Raw genomic sequence first — 26,451 nt, 5'->3', positions numbered from 1 at the left:
CCAGCTCTGCTTTCTGCTGCTGTGATTGTTTGCATTGCCAGGCACATGGAAATAACATTCTGTCTGTCATACTGTAGTGCAGAACACAATGTATAAGTAAAGCTGTTACATTGCGAACTCCCACTAAGTGGAAGAAAGCCTCTGATTTGGAGCAGGTCAGATTAGGCAATGACGTGGGATTTGAGATGTCACTATTTTAACAGAAAGTAACTATATGATCTCCTGAGGAGAAAAGAGAACATTGAGAATAAGCCATTGAAATTCATATCTCAAAGAATGTTCTAATTTTTTCCAACATAGTTTACAAGTTACTTTTTGATTGCAGACATCTCCATAGGCAAACAGATCTTCAACTGTTTAGTTAAAACAAAAGTGTTCAGTTTATTTGATTAAAAAAGTGTTGTAGATGAATGTTAAACCTGCTGAATATTTGATGTCTTAAAAATTTTTCAAATACATGGAGCAGTCAGGACTGTATCAGATGCAGCAAATCATAGATGGCAACAAGAGTGGTGGATTTGATTTTAACATCCCTTTGATGTTGGAAAAAAATAAGTCTTCTGTGGTTTTTTTTTTTCTTTAGAGGCTAGTTGTACGTGGAAAAGCCTTTATCAAATTCTTGAAAGTACTTCAGCTGGAATGATGCAGTTGCAGATTAACTGCTATTTATGCAGATCTCTGAAAATAACTGTGGCATTTTACTCAAGGGGTTTGATTTTGCTTTAACTGTCATCACTGCATTCTTCTAAACTCAAGTGACATTTTTTGCAAGAAAGCTGTTACATGTGATTAAAAGCTGTGTACAGATCTTAGACTGCTGAAAATATCTGGTAGTTGTACTGGGCTGGGATTCAGGCCTAAAACAACACAACAGTAAAAGCCATAAAAAAATCTATTGCCAATTAGCGCACACAATGAAGTTTGCTGTAGCAAACTGAAATGTAGATACATCCTACTCAGCTTGGGCACCTCATTTCAGAGATGTCTCTGCCATCTGTCTTTAGTCAGTGGGAAGGAATGAGCCGAATTTTTTGCAGGAGATCCCTTTTCTCTGTATTATAGGAACATAGAGTAATGAGGTCATAACTTCATTGCTACTTTTTACATGCTAAATTTAGCAAGGAATAAGGGGGCCATAGCTGTTAGATTTTAATTAATACATGTAGTAAATATTCTATTGTAGAACTTGTAAAACAATTATTAGCACCGTGCAGCAGCATTTGCTGTAATATCTGCTGAGAGTTTAGGGGCTAACAGTGACTTGGCTGCATATGGTACTCCCTGCATGTGCACAGACATTAACCTTTCCTTCAGGAGAAGTGAAAGCCAAGGAAGGTTCTGCTTAGGAGCAATCAAAAAAAGTGGCATAGTTATTCTGGCATGGCCTTGGGCAAAATTTATTGAAGCTGGATTTTAGGGAACTGAGCAATGAGGTGATTGACTATTCACAGTTCAGGCAGTAGTCTTATAATTGACAGAAATTTCTTCTCACTCATAGCAGATTGGTTTCAGGCACAAGATGTTTGTTTTCCATTCAGAGCTAGAATTTGCTGAACTAAATAGAGACATAGAAGTCCAAATTCATTGGAGATTTTCTTTATGATCAAATATGGGCATCTCCAGAGGACTGTATCTGGCCATAGAAGAAATATTTCAAGATGTCAGATGTATCTCTCCAGAGGCCCTTATTTCTCTCTACTAACAATAAAGCAGGTGTAGAGTGACTACATTATTCTTGGACATGTAAAAGATAGAAGTTTAAAAATTAAAGAAGAATAATTCAGCAATTGCAATTGCCTACTGATCATCAATATTTGAATCTTTAAAATTGGAAACTTTTGAAATTGCTGTGAAGCCATATGTAGGTAAAAACCATTGCTGACATGCAAAAAGAGTCGTCTTGTTGTTATTAACTGCAACCAGGATCTAGTGGGTATGATCTGATTGTCTCTGTTCCAGCTATACACTGTGCAAATATCCAGAGTGGCACAGTAGGTGTGGATTAAAATGCAGAAATGGTGGGCTTACATGTCAGTTACAAGCAACTTCGTCTTTTAAGACTCTATTGTGTGCCTTATGTTAGGATTCAATTGTAGGCAGTATGTTTATAAAGTGACTTACTACTTGTCATTAATTAAAGTAGCATTGATTTATGATGGCTGTTTTTACTGCTATGTTGGGAAGTGGAAAAACATAACTTGTTTGTAATGGTTGAGTTTGGTGTAAAGAATATTCAAGACATCCCTGAATGCTACTTGGGTTATCTTCAACATTGATGGTAATCAGTAATAAGAGAGGAGAGGTGACAATTCTTGCTACATTTATAGAAGCAAAAGTGTTATCCAACTTTTCTTTCTTCACTCTTGCTGCCTCTCCATCCTGTCTATCAAACACTCAACAATTCCAGCAGTCTAATGCTGGAGGAGGAGGAACTGGAGGAACATGCCCCCTCTGTGTCCAAGAAAATACTGAATCTTGATCACTCAGCTACTTGCTATCCATCATTTGTTTGAAGGGCAGTAACTGCCTTTATACAAGGGCTAGTTTCAATTGGGGGTAAATATCTTCGTGCAGGCACTTGTTGAGCGTAAGTAATGGCTGTGTAAATAGAAATAAATTGTTGTCCTTCCGTCAGCAACTATGTACACTTGGGCATGCTACTAGAAGTAAATTGACGGTATTACTGAAAATCTTTAGATATACTTGATAGCAGTTTTCCCTACAGTTTATAGTTCCACTGAAGAGCTGGTTTTCTAGCTGTTTGTGTAAAACCTGGTGTATATTCTTTCGAAAAAATACAGGAACTCCTCTCTGAAGATATGCAAATAAGTGAATTTACATTAAAGGCAGAGAAATTAATTTAAGATGCATATGGCCATCACCAAACATTAAACTTCCCAAAAAAGAGGAACGCAGATGCTTTAGTTTCCAGTATTGCTTTAAAACATAGTTTAGCTTAGAAAGTGATCAATGGAATCAGTGATGGTTTGCGGTCATAACATGAGAGAAAGTGTCTCTGTCTGCATGAAGCTGGAATCTCAGGGGATGTTTCCTGGAACCAGGACCTGCAGGAATTTTGGTAGGGTGAAGGGGAGCATTGCAAGCTGATAACTGGGCTTTTTATTTCCATTTAGTCATTTGTATTTTTGTATTTACTACTGGTATCTTAAAAGACATCATCTTCTTGAAACCTGGTCGCCAATTTAAAGCAAACAACTCTAAATGTTGGTTTTAAATTCCAGATTTCCTACTTCCTCTTTGCTTTGCTGATTTGTAGATACTTGCATGGAAGGACAAGTGTCTGAACAAATGTTGTTGTGTACACGAGTGAGAGGATCAGCAGGACTGTCAAATATCCAGGTGTTTTTTAACTAAAATGTACAGAACGTAGTAGTAAGTTAGAGAAAAGGTACTGCAGGCCCATTGGTAGTAATTTACTCATTTGCTTCAATTGCACTTGAGGGGCTTCATCTTACTTTGTGCTAAGTGTGGACTTAATGTTGCAAACTTGGAGGTGCCTGCCAGGCAGTATTCATGTGTTTGTGGATGATTGTGAATCTTGTAGTTCTGTAGATGGTGTATTTTGGTATAGATTCACTTTCTGATGAAGATTATTGTGCAGTTCAAGAGAGATGCTGCAAGCACAGTGTGTCCTCCTACTTGTTCTGTGTGTAGTTTAGAACAGCAGATTCTGTAAGGGTGAAATTCTGTTTACTTCAAATTTTAATATTTTTAATAAAAATTGAGTTCATCAGTGTCAATGTTAAGTCTCAGTGCTGGGATGTCAATCGGTTTTTAATGTTGTATTTGTATTAGGCACTGTATCCATGTTCCAGAGCAAAATTGTGTATGTTGTACCCACTTGCTTAAGGATTATTCCTCTGAGCCTACTGAAGTCATAGGAGTTTGGGAGCTGACTTTACTTGGACCAGGATTTTACCCACTTTTCGAATTCCAGAATGAAAAATTATAACTCTGCATTTGTATGTGAAAAGCTACTGCTTCTGACTGTCACAGAAGATTTTTCTGTTGGTGACTGGCTGGCTGACAGAAAGTATTGGGCTTATAGAAGATCAGTGCCTTGCTGGATGTTACACTGTACAAATGTGTCAATCCAGTAGCATAAGCATGCATGGTTTCCTCAGAGGATACAGTTACAGTAGTATCTGTTCCTTCTGTAGGTTTGATATAAGTACGCTTCCTCTGCTTTTTCTAAAATAGCTTCTTGGATAAGAGGTCCTAAGCTCAGTCATTGGACAGATGTTCCAGCTGAAATGACAATTTGTATGAATACAGGAATTACAAGCTCTGGGCGCAGGTTGAAAACATGCTTGTAAAACCTTTTCGATATATAATGAAAATACCTTTTCTACTTCAAAACCAAGTGATACTACTGGTTGGGGATTCGGTGTTTTTTTTTTATTTATGTTGAACATTATGTTCTGTCATTTGGTGAAGACTTTTTCCGTTAAAGTATCCTTTGTTGATGACATGTAGAGTCAAAATAGTAAGACTGGTATTTAAGGATGAGTATAATAGTTAATTTAGTTGGGAGTCTGTCTGGGTTTTGGTTCCACCTTATAACTCAAACATATGATGTAGCATACCCAAGTTTAGAAATGTGGTTTAGCAGGGAGTGCTTCAGTGTCTTTCCTTAGCAACCCAGCCTACCAAAAACACACTAGAGCTGCCCTTCCTGGGCTGCACTGAGGAATGGTAGGAAACTGCATGGTTTTAAGGTGGAGTTTATAAACAGAAATAGGATAACGATGCCTGCAGTCACAGGGATTGGAGTTCAGTGGTCAGAGTGTTTTCCAGTTATGTATTTCATTTGTCTTGCATTTTCAGGATAGTCGTGCATGAGGATAAGGGCTGCCCTAAAAATCTAGAGCATCAACTTTGCCTTAAGTAAACTTATCTGATACAAGGGAATTTGTAAAATGGAACTGGGTTTTTTGTTTGTTTTGGTTTGATTTTGGTTTGTTTGTTTTTTTGCAAGGGGCTGAGCATTTTTGAGTTAGAAAGAGTGATGGAGGATAACAACAGCTGCTAAGGGGTTAGAGCCAGCCTTTGCAGAAGCTGAGAGGATATTCAGGGAAGGATAACTCCATAGTACTACTTTGTTTTTTCTTTTTCCTTAGACATCGCTTCTGGTTGCTGTGTTAGTTGGACCTTTGATCTTGCCTAGTGCAGAAGTTCCTATATTATGTGTTGCTGATGAAATATGTGATATATTTTGCATATCATTTTCTAATAACACCATACTGTATTCTGTGCTGAAGTACAGTCCGTCCGGGGGGATGACGGAGACGTTTTAGAGAAAATAGAGAAAAAATGTTATAAATACTAGAAATTTTAGTGTGCACATGATTATTAGAAATACTGAGCTTTGTATAAGAACCTGGTGTAGGAATCTGGTTAAATGCTTGAATGGAAGAACCAGGAAGGGTTACACATATACGCTGTTTGTCATCAGATATCTGATGCTATCAGGTGAACTAGGGCTTTCCTCCCCACCGTTCCTTGTCACTATGTTAACTGAGACCCAAATTAAACATTACCACTCTTTTTGGTTTCACATCATTAGGATGTTCTGCATTCTGTTACTTTCTTAGCAGAGTTTTATAGTTTCAGAGAGAGTATATCGCTGAATATTTACAGGTTCACCAAAACTGCCAGTCTGTCTATACCCTTTATAGTCTCTGGATTTTATATAATAAATTTCCAGTGTTTCAGCTAGAAATGATACAGGGGGATTTTAAAATTTTAAACTCAATGATTTCTGATTGAGTTTAAAAAATGTTTTAATATTAAGAATAAACTCTGGCTGGATGGTACTGGATGCAGTGCAGTTTGTAGAAGTTACACACTTTTGCTGTTGTTGGGAGTCAGATTCAGTTGAAACATCAATGTGCATATATTTTCTTTTTGTGCAGAACTAAATAATAAGCATATAAGAGCTAACTAATGAGCATATTCTACAGACTTGTTTGACGACTTAGGATGCAGATTAACCCAGCTTGAGTTTGCATGCTCTGATACTGTATTTTAGCTTGAATACCAGCTTGGATTGGAGAATAAAAGGGTAAAGTTGATAACATGTCAAAAAGTAGTACTGTATGGGATTTTTTTCAAGTGTTAAAATTCAGTGAGTCCATGCAGCTGTGGTTCATGCTATGTCTTTCAGCAGTTTAAACATTTACAATCTGGTTCTCTGATTTCAGTAATGATTACAATGCTTGTGGGAATTTGGAGATGTGCTAATATGGGCAGTCATTTAAACTTTGGTTACACCATGTCTAAAACCTGGTGTGACAGCAAGACTGTAATCAGTATAAATCCAGATCTTGATATTTTGCTTGTGTAGAGTGTTACACTGTTCAGTTTTTGATTATTTTTTTTTAACTCTACTTGTCCTTGCCTTTCATTGGACATCAGCATTTAAAATGTAATTGTTATTGATGTGAATACCCACTGAAGGTGAGATTGGAAAAGGGCATCCTGCTGTCATAACAGTTGATAATGAATTCTGGCCTTCTGAATAAGGATGTTGTGTAGATGAAATCACCATGTAAACGTGGGTAGTAACCTATCCAAATGTTAAGCCTAAGTTCTTATGTTGCCTCGCTTTAAGAAGCTCTCAATATCACTTCTGTTCCAGTTCCAGCTGACAATTGAGGAGAATGGGAAACCATTAGATGAAGAATGCCTTGAAGTATTTTTGTTAGGAGTCTTCCACTCCCTGTAAACTTGAAGATTGCTGTCTTTCAGTGAGTGTTTATTTTTGATGGGTTCTGAATGATGGATATGAACTTCAGTGGTGTAGTTGAAGGACTGGCTTTTGCCAAGTCTGCCAGGCAGCAGACACTAGTCAGATGTTGGGAACATGTTCATATAGGTGACTTGTTAGGTCTTGGTGGACCTGCATGCTGAACATAATCGTGGTTTTAGTCCTTGCATTGCTAGTATATCAGTGATTTCATGAGTGCTTTTAAATTTAAATCCCTTTATAGGAAATATATAGGTTATTTTATTATTAAAGAGGTTGTCAAAATTAAAATGAAAAGCCTAGCTATCAAATTGTGAGAAACATAACTTCATTTCCTCAGCCTATGCATCTATCATGATTTTTTTTTTCTTGTAGAGAAAGATTAAGGCAAGATTAATCCTTTTATCTAACTAAATTAGGTTCTAAAGTCTCTGTTGGTTGTTTGCAATAACTTGTTTTGAGTCTTGGGAACACTTCCTGCCAAAATTGACATGCTGTGCCACATTGCTCAAGTTACTTGTTGGAAGTCTCCCACCCTGGGAAGCAAAGGTATTCTTTTAGACATGATCCAGAGACCTTCATTATATTCTAGAGGAAAAATACTGGCTAGGTGTGAAAAAGATGTCTCTTTATGTGTCAGGATATCAAACTTATGTCAGAGGTTCTTCATGTGGATCCTTCAGAAAGTGGAAACCATTAAAAGGTTCCTGCAACTTAAGGCCCTGTATACCTTCTATATTTTTCTTTTTTTTTTTTTTACGGTCCTGTCCCAGTCCTGATCACTGAAAATTTACAATACTTTTCCAGCAGGAAAGTGGAAGTGTGAACAGAGTGATTCAGGAAAAATTACAAGATCTTCTTACACTGCAGTGAAAATGAAGCTGTTTGGTTAGAGTTGACTTTATCTCTAGATAGAAGCCTGAATTACGGTATTTAGTACTAGTATACTAGTACTTGAAGATAATTTTAGGCTGCACTAGAAGATGAAGCTGGTGGTAGGGGACTGAAGGCTAAAAGTTTTGTGTTTAGAAAGAAGCAACAGATGAGCAAAGGAAAGCTATGTGGTTCCCTCCAGCAGACACAGTGGGGCTAAATTAGGGTGGATTCTGCATCCAGATATGACAGAAATCCATGCCAGTGTATTTCCAGATGTTTGGAAGGAAATTGTGTAATCCCTAGTGTTAAAGCAAGGAATTTTCGTTTTATGTGGTGCCTCAGATGATTAAGCCAGGATGCTTCTGGAAGTTAATGATGCTTAGTGTTTAATTTCTAGGCTGAACAGCTTTCCTCGACTTGGGGTTGCAAAGGCTGAATGTCAAGCTAGAAGCAGGATTTCCCCATTCCTTTACTAGCAGACTACTGTTCTGTCATTCTTCCAGAGCAGCTGCTTATAATGTGTATCCCGGAGGATTTTATTACAGCAAGCTGCAGCTAAGTAGGAGGTTTCTGGGTAACTTCGTATTGCAGCATGCTTGCTCTATCTCTGCAAAAATAGCAGCACTTAGGCAAATTTTTATTTAGTTTTTGTACTGGTGAGTCAAATTGCTGAAAAGGAATGTAGTCTTGACAAGCCTCGCTGCCATTATGAGTGAAGCCTATTTAATAGATGTTGAAGTGAAAGGCATGCATGGAGAAAATGAAAGTGTTGTGCTTTGTAAGGTCTCGGGATCCTTCAGTTCTGAATTGCATGACTCGCTTCTGGGCTGCCCTTTCAGTCGCAGAGCTCTGAAGCCTCTTTAGCCAGGGCTTTTCTGTTGCAAATAAGCGTGTTTTGCATTGCCAAAGACATTGTTTGCCTTTGAAGTTGGGGGTGTGTGTCCAGGTGAGAATGTTCTGGTGGTATTGCAGGGTTGCAGAGGGATGGATTCTGAGCAGACAGCTGTCAAAACTTGAAGCTGATGAGGTTTTTTGCTAGGCTGCTAGCAAAAACTGGAGTATTGTTAATTTTCCAAATGCTGTTACAGTGAATTCTGCAATGAGACGGAAAACAGAGGGACAACTTTTGAAGTCTCTTTTTATAATATATATATCTTTGTATTATTTAAATGAGAAGCATAAAGACAATTATGGTCATTGGTAAAATGAAGTATTAAAGAAGTATTAAATATTTTTAATTTAGTTCTATGTTTTAATTCTGGCACAGCAGAAAGGGTGGATGTGAGATCCTTCTTGTGTAGTTTGAGCTTTAGTTGAGTTCAACAGTGTGTCTATGGATAGTTGTGGCTCTTTTTACAGTGCTGCTACCATTTGCAGCATTTTATGAAGACCTAATTTATGCTAGTTTTGCCTGACTTTACAAAAAACGGCCTATGTGCTGCTAGTCATTTTCTTGTCTTCCAGATATATTGTCTGTGGCCTTTAGGGCATACCAGAATGCTGAAGTATCCTGAGTATGTGAGCTACTGTTTATTCGAAGTTTGAACTGGTCAGTATATTAGACCTTTCTTTAGACCTTTAGGAAGAAGAGAGGAACAGAGGTAACAGAAGGCTGCAATGAAATAAAACTTTGTGTCATATAAAGAATCTCAGTTTTATTACTTGAGGTATATTAATTTTATTATAGATGCTTTCCTGTGTTCGTATTGAAACCCAGAGGTGTTGAAAAGCCATTTGTTTCAGACTTGCTACAAGTGCCAACTTGTTTTGTGTTTAATTGCTGTGTTGTTGAAAGAATTATTTTTCACCTTGATGCTCACAGTGACTGAAGCACATAGCTTGTGGGGCAGTAGAAAATACATAGAGATCACATTGGAAAACGTGTGCCGAATAGCTGTCTATAATTTGTTGTGGCAGCTCTTAGGACTTGCTGAACTGATAATGGTGGTTCACGTGGGATGACAGTGTTTGTGCTGGTGGAATGTTTTTAGGAACATTTGGTGGGATACCAAGTATGTGTTTCTAATACCACTCTTGTCTCATAGGTGCAAATCTGACTCAAAGGGCATGTAATTACTTTTTTTTTTTAAAAGGCTTATTTTGTTTTCCAGTGTGTTGTCCAAGTGGCTTATGTTCCAGTTTATAAATACATACAGTCCTTAACCTTGCTTGGCATTACAGCTGCTTCTTCCACTTAGATATATTTCCACTTTTTCCAATATTTCCGTTTTACTTTCGGGTTATATAGTGATGGGAGAGCTATGGCAATAGCTCTAGGGCCCTTCCCCACCTCCTTTCTCTCTGTATCTTACTCTGTGTGTGTGTGTGTGTGTGTATGTGTATGGGTTTAGGGTTGTTTGTTTTGTTTTGTTCTTTGCCCTGGCCTTAATTTTCTAATGTTTGATTTATTTATTTATCTATTTTTATGTGTTTATGGGCATTTATTATCAAAGCCTGTATAGCTTATTTTATATAGCTTTTAATTTTAGGTTAATCATACTGATATATGTGGGTCCTTCTAACTGCCATTTTGTGAAGTACTTTGTGGGCTTTCATAGTGTGTTTGACAAAAGTGATTATCTGTATTCAGCCTTGCTTCTGGATCTTCCAGATGTTTCTGTTGAAAGACATTACATACATAACACGCCCCGATGATTCTCAGTGAAACTGTTTCAAGAGTGCTTGCTTAATCCCCATACTGAAAACATACAGCATTTGTAATACTGAATACAAATTTTGCTGTGCAAATCATTTAAATATATTTAAGACTGCAAACACAACATGCATGCCAAAGTGTGCTAAACAGAAACAGATTACCAAAGAATAATGGAAATAGCAGTTGTTTGCTAATTTAGTGGCAAGGGCGTGCGGTTAATTGCAGCATTTTTGAGGAACCCTCATTAACAATGTAATGTTCTCTTTCAGGAATACTGAACCCTGCAGTTCTGCAACGGTAGATATGTACTGTGTTTTCCCTTGTAATCCAGAAGATATGGGAGCTACGGTATTTCTGGGGTTGGTAGTTGGGAAGATTGCTAGGATAACCCTGGGGGTAGATTATTGGAGTAACAGAAGACAGCCTGGCTGCTTTGCTTTCCCTTCCATCCCCTTTCCTTCCTGTTAGGAACAGTTGTTCCCCCAGTCTGTGTTTGAGGTTAAGGCTCTTTCAGGTTGTGTTGAGTAGCAGAAGAGTGCGCCGATTCCTTTGTGGAAAGGAACAAATACTTGACCTACTGCTGCCCCTTGTTTCTCCAGGGAGAAGGCATTGTTGGCTGGAATACATGGGATCAAGCCATGAGCCCTGCTTGCCTCTGTTTTACTTAATATGTTGTTAGGCCAGCCTGCTTTACTGACTGGAAAACACTGAAGTGAATAGCTTGAATATCACTGCACAACACTCTTTAGTCATGCTAGGATTCCTCCTTAATTCTTCTACTAAATTTCTCTGGCCTTTTTGAGTTACAAGTGCAGTGAGTTTAGAGTGGGTTTTTTTTTTGCCACACCACCTAGCTTTAGGTTTAGTAGTTAAATAACTGCTTATGCATTGTGCTAAATCACAGAAGGTGATTTAAAGCACCCAAGTTGGGCTTCTGTTCTGAATTCCTTCTATGGGATGCTGTCACTCTCCACTGATGAGACTATGGAGACTAATTGCACTACCCTTTTATATTTTTACATTTAAGGTAGGCAAATATGATTTTGGTAGAGAGGAGAATTTTGTATGTAACTAGCTTTCCAAAGTAAGCAGAAGGGATCAATATCCAATACGAGATATTTGGGAAATAATTGGAAAACTGTTCTCCAAGAATGCTTAATTATATTGTAACTACACCAAGAAACTTAGTTATATTGTGTGACCTTATAATTAATCAAGAAGTTACTGATATAGTGTAAGATTTCTATCTAGAGCAACAAGTAAACAGTGCAAATGGAAGGGACTAGACATAAGCTAAGTAATGCTGACTCAAGTATCTGTTAAACATAACTATTGTAACACATTATTTTTAATGTAGTCTGAAATTGTATTCTTACCTTTAATCCTTGGAGGGGGATAGATGGGGAAAAAAAGCCCATACATAGTGGTGGTGGTGGTGAGGGTGGTTGGTTTTTTTAAGCTAACTGCTTTTATTGCTTCCTTTACTGTAATACACAACTAATGAGAAAGTGATTAGTTTGCAGCGAAAAAAGTTTTCACTTCATGGAATACTCTGGTCAATAGCAGTAGTTGTGTACTTTGAATATAGGTGCGATTTTTGATGTTTCAGTTTATGTAAATGATGATTAGGACCTATGTATTAATCATAATCATTAAACAGAAGTTAAATATAACAAGGGCTGACTGATAAATAGCTTTGAGGGTGGAGAAGGCTACAAAGATAAGTGTTTTAAAGTGAGGGGATCAGTGAATAACAACTGCAATTTATATTTTGTAGTAGATTATTAACACCTGTAACTTGTGATGAAAGCAATTCACTTATTTCCAGAAGGGTGTTGTAACTTCATTCTTTCTGATTTTCTTGTCAATACTTGCTTTTAGTGACATTTTGTATATATGTAAAACCTCCCTTGTGTGAACAAAAAATTATATTTAAGGCAGCAATTTTATTATTATTACTTACACTTTGAAAATCCTTTGATATCATTTGCTGATTACTGTTTGACTTTTCAAAATTTCCCACCAATCCTTAGTCCCTGGGGTTTGAGTTTGAGGATTATTACATTTTGTCTAGCCTTGTCCTTAGAAAGATGCAGATAATCATCTGGGCAGAGAACTGACTTAATTTAGCCAATATGAAGAGCGTATATAGAGAAGCTGAATAATAAAATCATTCTGGGTAAGAAACATTCTGCTGTTACTACAAAAATAGGAGCTTGTTAGTGGCTTTCTCTTTTTTTCCTTTTTTTTTTTTTTTCTTTTTCTTTTTTTCTGGGTTTTTTTATTGTCTTCCAGGACAGAACAAGGAACTGCATTCCTTGGGCTCTTTTGGGTATCTTATTGATCATTACAAAACATATGTTCTGAATTGAGGTTTTGACAGTGCAGGATATAAGCACACCAGAAATAGAAAGTAAACGTGAGAGCTGTTTAGGGCTGAGCACAAGCAGTTGTGTGAGAAAGCTAAATTATGTATTTTTAATGTGCATAAATGCATCTTTTGAGTACTTCCAAGTATTTTGCAATGTAATGTTTAATACTAGAGTATTCCTGAAACATGTAATATTATAATGTTTTTGGTGTTGAACATGTTTGTTAGGGTATTTCTTGCAGTAGTTCTCTCTAGTTGTACTTTCCTTTGAATAATAAATAACTACACCAAGCAGTCGAAATGAGACAGTACTTGCCAAACCTGCATGAGCAATTTAATAACAGAAGCAAAGTGGAAAATGCTTTAGTCTTTCGCTGTCTTTGCTGAAGTCTTGACTCTTTGTCTTTTTCTGTCATACTTGTCTAATACATTTTGTACAGGAATTAACAGATACTACACATCGGTTGGTCTGATTTCAACTTCTGTTTCTGGCCATAAAATGTTTGTGCAGTTGCCTCAGTGCTCTTATGTCTGTCCTGACTGATTTAGAGTACCAGCTTCCATCCTTCAGGCTTTCCCCAGTTTTTTTTGTGTAAGACTGTGTTTGATATCAAGAATTCTTAAAGCAAAATACGATTTTGCCATTAATATCGCAGTCTCATGCAGCAGGCTAAAAATGTATGGAATTGGTAGATTGATACATGTGTATGTCTTGTTTTCAGCCTGTCTGGTTGTGGAGCATCTGAAGTTTAAATAAAGCTCAACTTTTGATTCAAGATTAACTGGATTAAAAATTTCAGAGTCTTGAAGATGGAAGGTTGTGTTCTGTCTGTTTGAGGTATCAGAATAGATGCTGAATGCAATGGAATTATGTTACAAGTGGACGGGGTGGAAAAGCAAGGATGGAAAAGGGATGAGGAACAGGAATGCAATATGTAATTAATTGTATTATTTTTTTTGCCTATTAATGTGTGCAGCTGTAGAAGTAAACTAGGCTGATATAACTAAGGAGTTGCTCTAGTACTAACTCAGGTAATGGTAGGTGTGGCACACGGAAGGACAAGTAATTATTAAATCTGTGGGAAAATTAAGAACCATGTCCTGTTAGGCAAGGTCTTAATAAAGACTGTATAGTAGATAAAACTAAAAATCAATAAATTAGTGTATATGAGTAGATATTAGTGTATGGTAACCTCTTGCAAATTGCCCAGCCTATCTCAAGTGATTCTGCATAATTTGGGACGAATGGGTACATAATTTGGGTGCTAAATGGGTACAAGAGACATGCTACCTGTTTTATTTGGGAAACGTATTGAATGTCAGGCATGTGCATAGTGTAGGGAATGTGGCCTGTGCCTTGGGGAGTTTATACCCTGGGTCTGGGAAGTCCGATCATGCAGTGGAGGAAGATGAATTTCATCTCGACTGAGGCTGTATTTAGAATGGGAAGTCTTTCTCAGTCTAGTGTGGCTCTTCAGTTGATGTCAACTGCATACTTATACAAAAGACTAAAAATCAATTGTGAACATAACTGCTACATCTTGCATGACTTGCAGCAGACAGGTTTGCTTTTGGTATTTCCGTGAATTTTCTTTTCCTTTCCTCATCTATGTATTTAATTTGTTGTTTCTTTTCAATGTATTTTGTTGCCATTCATTACAATAGCTGTAGTTCGTATTCTTCCTTGTGTGGAACAGCTCTTGAGTTCCCACCCTGTGAACATCACTGACCACTCTCCTAAGCAAATGACAATATTCATGTTGATCCATCATCATGCTTAAGAGATAATTAATTATTGAAAATTGGCACATGGTCCGCCTGCAGATTCAGAAGTCAAGTATTTTATGAGAAAGATTAAAATATTCCTTATTATAATTAGGGTTAACATAGTGTTCATTCTTTTTGTTTCTTTAACTTTTTACCAGTGGAAGCAACTTGAGAACCCTGCAAGGCAAAAATTGAGTGTAAGCTCTGTTCAGCTATGTAAATTCATAGCATACAGTAATTGCCTGTATTGCAAATGCAAAAAAAAAAAAAAAAAAAAAAAGTATTTTTGTTTCTAAGAAAGAAAAAAAACCACTCACCCAACCCTCTAAATACAGACCTCAGACATTCTACCCACCATAATTTTCTAGGAAATTAGTTATAAATAAATATAATATGGTTCAAAAACTGCTCCATCTATTATTAATAATTCTATTGTTTGAACTCACAAAGTAAAATAAATGCCATTGAATGTTTTTGTTACAGTCAAGCAGATCACTGGTCATTTTTGTGCCACTTGTAATGGGTTTGATAGATGTGTGATATATATTTAAAAAGTATTTTAAAAAGGCTTCTAAAAGCCTCTCTTGACAGTGGAAGATGGCAGTGTTTTTAATTCTTTAAGAATCTGTAAAAATGTGTAGTTTACTTTAGTTTTGAACCCTGGAATATTGAGGAAGAAATAGACCAGAGAAATAACTAACAATACAGATTTTGCTGTAGGGGCCAATCCTCCAGCATAGCTAAAACATGGATGCTCAAATGAAATTTTTAAGGACTTCTCTGAATCTAACTTGAGCATATTCAAGGATATATTAGTGCTGATTGTTAATGCATAACTTTAATAAAAAATAAATAAAGAAATCATTAGTGGAGTTTGCTTTCAAATCCAACCTGTTGAAAGTAAAGTTTTAAAGTACATATTTAACTGACTTTTCACATTTAGGATATGTGTAGAATAAAAATAACCAGTGGGCACTGTTGTTAAAACCAGTGGTACAATCTGTTATGCTATGAAGAGATTAAGACTTCGCAATTCAGTTGAGACATTGCTTCATGAAAGTCAGTATATGTAGGTCACAGTTTTTTAGTGTGTTCCAAAGCTCTTTGTGTTTCAGAAGTGTGATCTGCATCTTGTTGTAGAAGCTGTTAGTTTCTAAAGAAATGTTTAACTCTGCTTCTGCTGCAGTGCTTCAGGTTTTTATCTTTTTGTGTGTGTAAGATGTAAAGCTACTAACTGTGTTCTCCTTCTGTGTCTGGAAAACTGCATCTGTTCTTCCAGCATTTGATTGGTGTTTTCCTGCTGTGATAGGTACTTCCCATACCATGTATATACCATTAAACTTCTGTCTCATTGATTTCTGCAGTTGCCTGAGAAAAGGAATCGCTAAAAATGTTAAGGACTTTTGTCAGAAGTTAAATCCGTATTCCTGAGTTCAGCTTCACTGATTAAATATTTCTAGCCATGATTTGTTGATATTGCAGAAGTTCTGACGTGAATGAAAGGAAGTAAAAGTACAGTCAGGACTCTGGCAGTCACGTGTATCATGTTAAAAGCCCCAGAAACACAAGAGTTAAATTCAGTTGACATTAGCTGTGTCAGCTATGCTTTTTTTTTTTTTTTTAATGGTGTTAAAGCAATACTTTATTTCAGGTGCCACTATTAAATCTATTAAATGTATGCTTGGATTTACGTATTTATGTAATTTAGAAATGATTTCATATTTTACCTGCTTGAATTCTAATATTCTTGTCAAGAATGTTAACTGCTTAGTATGTTGTTCACTGTATGCATTGCTTGTAGGGCAATCCTTAAGCTTTCCTGTTTCAGCAATGACTGGACATGATTAAGTAAAAAGCATTTTGTATTTCTATTAATTTTTTTGTTTGGGTTTTTTGTTTGGTTTTTTTTTAGGTTCACTTTCCAGACACAGAGAGGGCAGAATGGCTGAACAAGGTAAGAGTAGTGATTAACATTGCTCCTAAATGTGAAGGGAGGGGAGGGTGATCTGAGGTGAAAAAAAGAAAAAATGGTGAGGCAGGAATCTGAGATCAGAGGAGTTTCAACTTTCTTTGCACTTTATACACTTGAACTTCTGGTCGTTGATCCATTTAGTCATAAGAAAGATTAAATCTGTTTTCATGGTCTTGAAATTGTGAGTTTTGAAGAATGACTTGAAGTGACATTAAAATAAGGACAGCTGTAATTGTGTGGAAGTCATAGCAGCTCTAAACACAGTCTTTTATGTTCTGCTTGTCTGGGATACTTTCCGGTTACTGTAGGTTCCTGACCTACAATCTAAAAATAAATAAATTTTGCAGTTTTGATTTGTATGTGTGATAATCTAAGGTATAGATCTAAGTAGCCTGGGATTTTTTAAAGTATCTTGTATTCAAAGAGCATAGAAGAACATGAGTTAATTAAAGAATAGTGAGAAAAAAAAATAGAATATAGAATTTTCAGATATGACAGTAAAATACTGTATTTTTTACTTTTATAAACTTTATGTATGTATTTAAGAAATGCCTTTGAGCCATTTTTTCTTACCTCTCTTTACATGCAAATAAACTTAACCCTCTTCACCCTTGTCCCCAACATTCAGCATCAGTGCTGAATGCATGGGCATTTGTGGGATAAAAGAAAATTCTTCATACTGTTTTTGTCCTCCTCCAGTGCTTTAAATCTATGCAAATGTGCAAAACACACAAATTGAGAATTCCAGAAAGCTTTCCTGTATGTAAAAAGGGGAGCCGGTCCTTCTTATGTCTGTAATGAAATGTATAGAAAACTTGTATGTTTAAAATTTTGTACAAAAAAATCTTACGTATGCCTTAAAGAATGGGTTTTAGTTGTGTGCAAAGTTGTGTTCCAAGTAGATTGATTATTTATTTATTTTTTCCTTAGACTGTAAAACAGATGTGGCCTTTTATTTGCCAATTTATTGAGAAACTCTTCCGAGAGACCATAGAACCAGCAGTAAGAGGAGCAAACAACCACCTCAGTACCTTCAGTTTTACAAAGATTGATATTGGTCATCAGGTCAGTGTCTGGTGAGGGTTTTCTAAGAGCCTCTGTCTTACTTGCCATTCTCATGTAGCCTGTTTAAATCTACACAAAAACATTTCTCCGCGACACTTGATGGTAAGCCTTATTCTGGTTTCTGTTGTAACATTAAAATAAAAATGTGTGGCTTTTTTAGCAGAGTGTGCATTATTATTTTTTTTTAATGTTTTTCCTGGGGTCTCTGCTTTGGAAATTTGCCTGAGAACTGAGAAGTCTCAAAGTATTGTAACTCTAGTCATGTGGAGAGCTCATAGCAATATGATTTTAATACCGTGTATGTAATGCTGTACATTAAGTGAGCAGGGACCATTATACCTTTCTTGCCAGATGATGCAAGTGCAATTACCTTTCTTGTAACAGATGAACTTTTAATCGCCTTATGTACGGAGTCCAATGACAAAGCTGCTGGCTCAGCTTTCCAAAGGACTGCACATAACACAGTATCAAGGAGCAGATAGGTGTCTATCTTCTATTAGGTCCCCTGAAAGAAGGGGTCATAAAGTATAACTCTTTCATAGCTGCAGAAGAGCCTGTTTGACCAGTCCGAGCTAAGCATGTTACCTCTGCTTGCAATAAGTTTGGCACTGATTACTGTTACCAGTATCAGCCAGAACTTGTCTGTTGAGATACGGCTTAACTGTTTTTTTGTAAAGTTGTCTTTTGTGTTCCTCTTGCTTGTCATAAATGAGATTTAAAGTAAGGATTTAAAAATCAGTGCCCCCCACCCCCTTCCCCATATGTTAGAAAAACTGAAATTAAGTTTCGGGTGAGATGAAGGTGAATGATTTTTCTCTTTGTGACTCTTATTTCATGTATATAAGAGTTCATTACACTTTACAGAACCTTTTGTGTGATTGTTTTTTTTGGTTTTGTTTTGTTTTAAAGTTGTAAGTCCTTTTACACAGGGGTCTGCCCTGCCCTAATACACCTAATACACAGGCTGTAGAACTGCATTCCTTTTAAGCCATACTAATTTTAAGTAGGTTTTAAATTAGCTTCCACAGCTCTTTATGCTTCTGCGGGTGAACTGTGTTATCTCAGACATGAGAAATAGCTATTCTTACTTTGTATTGCAGCCTTGATTGAGTTGCATCCTGTGAGGTGCACAGCCACACACACAATGGGAATCTGACAGCAATGAGGTTTCCATTTTACTTAAATTACTACAAGATATAAACAGAAGTATGGCAATTTTTCCAGAAAATAAAACCTCAAAATGTCACAGGAGGTGATGCTAAGTAAGGTCATCCTTCTCCCATCTGGTGTTTGATGAGTGTTTGATTGATATCTGTTGTTTCTGTGTGAGAGGGAGAGGAAAGGAGAGAGAGAGAGAGGGAAAGTACAAGTACAACAGTTTAGATAAAGAGCACAGTGGTTGAAACAACTTTTTGGGGGGATTATGAGTACTTTTCCATCCGTTCTGACTAAATTCCACTTAATTTTTGTGAATTAAATTTAGCTTGTTGTTTTAGTTGTCTGGGGGTATTAGGCATATACTAGTACAGAGAAATGAGATGTTTACATTCATACAGATGGGGGAGAGAGAAAGCTTGATACTAAATTTTTGTAAATCTTGAAATCTAGTGGCCTAAACACAGGGTAATTGTCAGAAGCATGGTTGAGTGAATCCTAGCAAGGTGATTTTTAACTTTGAGCTAAATTGGTAGCCTTGCTTCACACCTTTTAATAATGCTTATAGTAAATTCTTAACTTCAGGCATGAATGTGTGTATTTTCACCTTTATTTCAAAGTTAAGAGTTTAATATGATATAGTTCAGTAGAAAGATGCAACTTTTACTTGCTGCTTTGTTTCAGCCTCTGCGGATAAATGGTGTGAAAGTGTACACCGAAAATGTGGACAAAAGGCAGATCATTTTGGATCTTCAAATCAGGTAAGTTTATTTCTATATTATGATGATGTCCATGCCTTATAATATATGCTTTGCTTGATTCAGCATTATGTTGTCCTGAAAGGAGAATAATTGCTTCATTAATGCAAATGTAGTTAGTTCCAATTGTGTATGAATGGAGGAAGGAACTGCATGCTGTAAATAGCATTTATCTGAGGGAAATAGCATATTGACTCAGTATGACTGCATCATTAATGTTGGTTAATAAAAAAGTACTTTCTAAAGCCTAAAGCACTATTTTTTTCTCATGTATTAAAACTTTTCCTTGCAGTTTAGTCTAAAATTTAAGGTACAGTAAGATGCTTGGGATTTTTTTATTTTTCTCCGTTACTTAAATATTTTTTTGTTTATAAACACAGTGTTAGAAAAAGAGAATGATAGCTACCAAAGGACTTGTGCTCATATGTAACCAAATTAAATTTGTTTTTTATAATGCAAGAGCGACTGCAGTCTGCTGCTTCAGTTTTCTTTGCCCCTTTCATTATGACCCTGTTGGTATAGGTTTATGAATAGATCTACCCAACATTTGCCAAAGTCTGCACAGTCTGCAGTTACAGAGTTTTGAAAGTACAGTCAGTGAACCCAGCAAAGGTTTTGTATTTGGCCTTAATTGATATGTGTTCAAGTGACTACTTTCACTTGTTTGTAGGTTGTGGAAAGGCCAGATTTGTCAGTCACTGATGATCCAGCAAACCACAGCCTTCTGTGTTTCTTGCTGCTACCCTGCTGGTTACTGCCAGGGAAATCAGGCCTCTCAACTTCTCTTTTTCAGAGTTACTTCCAAAGTTTGAACTTGGTTATTCTTAATTTTGAATTATTTATGTAAATCTCAGCTATGTTGAAGACTGCTTTTTTTTTGTCAGAGCTGGGTGCCAGAGTGAGAAGATGCTGCTGCTGCATTCTTTCCTGGGTTTCAGGGGGGCTACACCTGTGAGCAGGGACCAATCTTTATTAAATCAAATCACTTTATTTCTATAGGAAAAAGACAGCTATCCAAACCAGGGATTGGTGTTGCTGGACAGAATACAGCAGCATTGTGTCTTGAAAGTGTGTTTCACTGGGGTGGATGCTGTTAGCCCTAATGGAGAAATTTCCTTCTGTTTTCTCCTTGTTGCTGCTTTGGAGAGCAGCTGTGAGAACAGCCTCACCTTTTCAGACTTAAGCCCTCAGGAAAACAGACTTGTCTGACCGCTATGGACACAGTAAAAGACTTGTTTTTGAGAAGCTGGTTTTTTCAGGCGTTTGAGAGGCCAAGTCTCACAGGACCACTTCTTCTCTTTAAAGCAGGATTACTCCCACAGGAGGAGAGGGTAAATCTAGTGTTTCTTTTTTTTTTGGTTTTTTTTTGTTTTTACTCCTGCTCATTTTCATGAACTGGGTTGGGACAGATAAACGTAAAAAGGACAGAAGATTTGCACAAAAATTTCAGGATTAATGTCCTGTTACTTAGACTGGAAGTAAATCTTGGCCCATATGTCTCAATGCATTACATTGCAACCTACTTGAGAAGTGGTAACAGCTAGAGTCCAGTCTAAAAGACTGAAATAAATTCCTTGAAGTGGTTTAAATAAAGATGATAGTGCTGAGTCAGTTAGGTGCCCATTTACCCCAACAGTCTGCCCCTGCTGTCAGTGGCATAAGCTTGCAGGAGGAGCATGGAAACAAGAGTGCTAGAGAGTGACTGTCATAGCTTCTAGCAATTAAGGCTTAAACAAAACCACCATCAAAAGAAGTCCCATTTCATATTTAAGACTTGTCCTTGACACCTTCTCATTGGGTAAGGGCTCTTTTTCAAAGGCTTTTATTTCTACAAGTTTTAAATAGATGGCACTCCAGTATCATGTGTGACTCTGTGATTATTTTTTTTGTTGTTGTTTTGTTGTTTATGTTCCTGAGGGGTCCATTGCTAGGATATTTTAGTTCAGTTTTGTAAGATTATCAAGAACAGGTCAGTATTAGAGAAAAGTCTGTCCTTTGGAGTATTTACCCCTATAGATTTAAATCTCCAGTTAAATTAGATTGTTTTAATTTTAATTTATTTTTAATTTCAAAGTTAGGAGCTTTCTATAAACCCTTAATTCCCTAAACACATTTGAGAAGGAAAACAGTCTCTCTCTAAGCATTCATAAGAATAGCTGTATGAAGTCAAATCCTTGGGGGGGGTGGCAGGGGGAAAAGAAGGAAAGATTTTATTTTATTTATATTTTCAAATTTTTAGTACATCCATTCTTGTAATAATCTCCTTCTGTCCTGCTGTTTCACTAGTGTGGCATCCTTTAGCCCTTTCTACTGTCAGTTGTTTGTGATTGGGTATATGTATTGGCTTTGGACCTTCCTTACAGTACATTTAAGTAGTTCCAATGTGTCTCCAAAACACTTCTTTAGCATTTCTTATATTTTTTTTTTCTATTTTTTTAGCTTTGGGGGTTTTTTTTAGTATCTCTTCTTTGAGTTTTTTTGGGGGTTTGCTTTTAATTGCAAAAGGAGTGTGTTTTGGTTTAGTTTCTATTGTTTCTGCAGGGGTATCAAGTGCATTCTGATCATTGCTTGAGAGTGTTTTTCAGAACCTTTTGAAACAGGTCCTATGCATTGCTCAGGATACAGTGAGGAACTTTACTCTTGTAAGCCGCTTGACTAGATAATCCACAAAGCATTCATTGGAAAGTGTATTTAAAGATTCAATTTCAGGACCATGTTTGCAAAGGGAACACTTTACCTTTCTCTTACTTACTGTGAACTTTATGTTAAAAAATTGTCAAAACTCATGTTACAATTTAGAAGTTACTTTCTGCTGACAAAGATGTGTGAGGGAAAACTTTTAACTACTTGGGCCAATTAAGATAGTCTAAATAAATTGATAATAAATATAAATCTTACATTTGCTAAAATGCATGAATGTAGTAAACACTTGAGGAAAATTTAAAGTTATGGATCAACAGAAACCAAGATAAACTGTCAAATTAAATGTGAACTGTAGTAAAGAAAGCCAAAAAAGACTGAGAGATTGAGGAAATACTTGTTAATAGCATACAACTGAGTTGTTTTTCACAGTCTCATGACACACAAAAAAAGAAAATTTTAGGCTGCAGATTTAAACTCGTGGAAGTATTTTTTTTTTTTTCATGTGGCATACTTGAATGGAGAAAAATCACTACCATTGTACTGGCAGATGACAGTTGTAAAAATGCAGTCAAAATATCTTGTAAAAATAATGAAGGTAGCCCAGAGTACAGTATCACAGATCGTTGTAATCTGGGAAATGTTTGTCCTATTTTTGTTTGTTTGTTTTGCTTCTGGGCATCTTTTATGGTCGTACAGTGACCCCATCCACAGTATACTGTGCTTTTTATCTGATTGAGTACATCTGCTATTATATTCTTACGGGACTGCCCCCATTAAAATGTAATCTATCTTAGTGTTCTGTACATTACAGGGGTCATAAATATTTCTGGGATATTATGATCTGAATGTACAGAATTTACTTACTAAATGAGCCTTCAAGTTGTATGTTATGTTACAGTGGAATTCTGTAGCACTGACTGTTAATGGACCCAGCCAAATATCTTGGGATAAAACCATGTTTAACTTTATTAAAAGGTTAAAAGCAGTTGACTTGTTACCCTCAAATGCAGTTTGTTACTATTTTTACTTCAGTTTGTCATCATGTTATTACGGATTTTCAAACAAGCATATTGCTTCCCAGTCTTCATAACACAAATAGTTCTGATGCTACGAAGTGCCAAGATTGAGGTTTGAGTTACAGGTTTTAATTGACCTTGCTTCCCTGTGTCATGTTGTTACACAATTACATATGTGTGTGTATATTTATATCTACTATCTCTCTATATATAGTTAGATAGGTAAAAATAGAACTTACATAGTTTGAAATGATGCATTAAAAAAAAATATTCCTATTTTTAAACTGTACAATCACACTACATTCATTCCGGAGAAAGCAGTGGTCGCTTTCCTTTCACATAAACCCTTGTCATGTTGCTGTCTTCCAGTTCCCCAAACTGGTCATTGTACCAAAATGAGTCTGTGTATTGTTATCTTTTGAATAGTTGAAAATACATTCCAGTGTTGGATGTTTACAAGAATGTCTCAGCACTATTGTTCATTCAAGGGATTGATAAGATTTGTGTTTTCTTGAAATCCCATAGGTAGCACTATCACACAGAGTACAGGTGGCTACAAATGATTTGAATAGTGGATATTCTGAATGCAGCAACCATCAGCTTTGCTTTCTTTTGAAAGTACCTTGTGGCCATCAGTTGTCAGAGGAGAGGCGGCAGGAGTCCTGCTGTTCTGCTTTTACTATTACAGTTATTTATTCTACCTTGACTTGATCCTAAAATGGACCTGTGAGGAGAGCCAACTCCATTTTCTCCATAACTTTCCAGACATTTCTGTAATAAAATTCCATCAAACTCCTAAACTTGGCTGAACAGTTTTTCATGGTACAGGTTAGGTCTGAGGAACCTAATCTGAGGAAGCCTGAGCTCTACTGCGGAATTTGGAATGGGATGCCTTGTAAAGGAGAAAATTTCCCCTGCTCGCAGCAGTATCTGGCATAGTCTGAGCTGCCCCTTATCTCCTCCCCACTTAGTTCTTTTTTTTCCATATTTTTTTAATTATTTTTTTTTAGCTGGTAGTTTGTTCAGAAAGCTCTTCAGATTTCATTTGTCCTTTTGTTATAACCTGTATCTTCTCAGCCAGGTTCCTTGTCTAGCCACTCTCTCCCTAGCTGTAGCTTGAAAGTCAGTCTGTTGGTTTTTGGTTTTAGCTCTTACTCTGTAGAATCATTGACCTGTTCCCTTGCTAGTCACAAGCTTTCTTTCTAGATTCCTTTTTGAGTCTCAGAATTAGTTTGTTTTCAGACTTAACGTGGCTTGCAGCAGCAGCAGTTCTTAGAAAAGATCTCTTCAACTCTGCTGGTACATGCTTGACCTGCATGGAGCTTTGGGAAAAGCAGCTGCTAAAATCTGAGTCTTGAGTTGCATTCAAATAATCTTTTAGCCTTGTAGCATGGGCAAAACAAATGGGCCTTTTTTTACAGTCTAGTGCAAATCTCTCTCTGGGATACAGAGCAGCATCTGCAAAATTTCAAGCCCTTGACCTTGCATCCCCCAAAATGGGATGCAAGACCTGTTCAGGGAAAATATTGCATTGTTTTAAATGTATTATTTTCTAATTTACTCACTACCTCCTCTCTCCCTTCCCCTTGGAAGGGGCTTGACTGTTTTTGGCATAACCCTTGGTTAGTGGATCATCCATCTCGGCCCATTCAGCTTACGGAATTTCTAAATATGACTGGCTTTGCAAGTCTCTGAATATTTCAGACAACTTTGATTTCTAGTGAAATAACCATCTCTGTCTAATGCTTCTCATGATTATATTAGATGAACATGGGTTTGGGTTCATGTACTGTCAATGATACCAACGTAGAGCTTTCCTGAAGGTGGGGTATGAATAGTGTCTGTTATTTCCTAATAGTAAGGGTACTTGCATGTTTTATCTCATGTATGCTTCTGGAGATGATAACATACCTATGTATGTATTGGAGTGATTTTAATGACAGTGGTGATGTTTTGAAGTGGATGTAATTTTTTTTAACAATCTTGACTTTGTTATATGCTTCAATGTTTTAACATTCATTTTTTGTTTATAAGCTGTGATGTATGAGTGAAATCACTGTCATGATAGTGGTATATTGTACTAATGGTATATTGTGGTTTAGTCCATAAAATTAAATATATACTTTCCTTTTTTGTCTTAGTTTTGTTGGAAACTGTGAAATTGATTTGGAGATCAAGAGATACTTTTGCAGAGCTGGTGTGAAAAGCATACAGGTGAAATTAATTTTTTTTATTTTGATATTGAGTTATCACTGAGACATTATTTTCTAATGAAATAATTTATAAGAAGGAACCAGTAATGGTGTAGTTTTATTGGTTACTATTTTTTTCTCAGTTGCATTATATTGATACTGCATGATAATTTCAGTAACATGACTTAGCTGAAAGGGTAAATTCCTTTTAGATTTAGAGCTGTTTTAAATATGTATGAAAAAAGATGGAGATAATTGCACATCAGTCCAGTGTTCATGTGGTTTGTAAAGGGACCATGGAGCTTAAAATTTTGTTTTATTGAATATTTTACTGTGAGATGCAATTACTAGTTCAGGTGCAGTTACTATTAGTAGCCTTGCCTTCTGATACTGTCTCTCAAAATTCCTTAATTTTCTGGTAACAGATCTCTCTCTCTCATGAGGAAAAACAGTACGCTTTTTTGTGTGTGTGTGTGGTGTATCTTGACATACCTATAAGCATTTGCCTACTTTTGTTCTAGTGTCTGTGGATGCCATTGCATTGTTTTGTGCCACACTGGTTTACATTGAGCTGTATAGATGATCTGCTTCATATTTTGGCAAAATTACCACTAACATGACAGAGCATCATGTAGAAGAATATAATGAATTTTTAAGCCCAGCTGTTTAGTGCCTGTGTTAAATATTTTGGGTTTGGGCGACAGGTAAAGCTATATATGTGAAATTCTTCCATAATCAAAAATTTAATGAACTAGGAAGTGTAAGCATTGCCAGTGAATGTGTATTTATTTAATACTTGAACTAAAGTAAATTAATTGCCTTTTTTTCCTCCCCTTCCACAGATCCATGGCACTATGAGGGTTATTTTGGAACCACTGATTGGAGACATGCCCCTAATTGGAGCACTATCTCTTTTTTTCCTTAGGAAACCTGTAAGTACTTTTATCTCTGTTTCTGCTCTTTCTAGAGTGCTGATGACAGTAGTCAGAAAATGATAGAGGAAGAATTAAGCAGCAAAAGGAAAGAATTTGCGAAATCACTTCCATTTGGTTGAGCTTTCCTGGAAAAATAGTGGACAAATTTTATGAATACTAGAAGAAACCAAGATGAATAATAATTACTTTGGAATTCTGAAGTGTATTTTGTCAAAGCTGTCAAATTTTTCTTGAGTCTTCTGGATAAAGGAAGATCAATAGATACCATCTAGGTTG

General features: G+C 36.4%; 1 protein-coding gene across 2 annotated transcripts in view; it reads left to right on the top strand.

Annotated features, from left to right (window-relative positions):
* ESYT2 (extended synaptotagmin 2) overlaps positions 1-26,451 on the top strand; it is an 84,420-nt gene that overhangs the window by 12,959 nt on the left and 45,010 nt on the right. For both annotated transcript variants that reach the window (XM_055707747.1, XM_055707746.1), the window contains exons 2-6: positions 16,352-16,393; positions 17,342-17,476; positions 19,316-19,392; positions 25,190-25,262; positions 26,083-26,172. In XM_055707747.1, the coding sequence (XP_055563722.1) occupies positions 16,352-16,393; positions 17,342-17,476; positions 19,316-19,392; positions 25,190-25,262; positions 26,083-26,172 (417 nt within the window). The remainder of the gene's footprint in view (positions 1-16,351; positions 16,394-17,341; positions 17,477-19,315; positions 19,393-25,189; positions 25,263-26,082; positions 26,173-26,451) is intronic.

The sequence above is a fragment of the Falco cherrug genome, chromosome 4, assembly GCF_023634085.1.
Source record: "Falco cherrug isolate bFalChe1 chromosome 4, bFalChe1.pri, whole genome shotgun sequence".
NCBI lineage: Eukaryota > Metazoa > Chordata > Aves > Falconiformes > Falconidae > Falco > Falco cherrug.
Note: the sequence above shows the minus strand (reverse complement) of the source record. Positions and strands in the feature narration are given on the sequence as shown.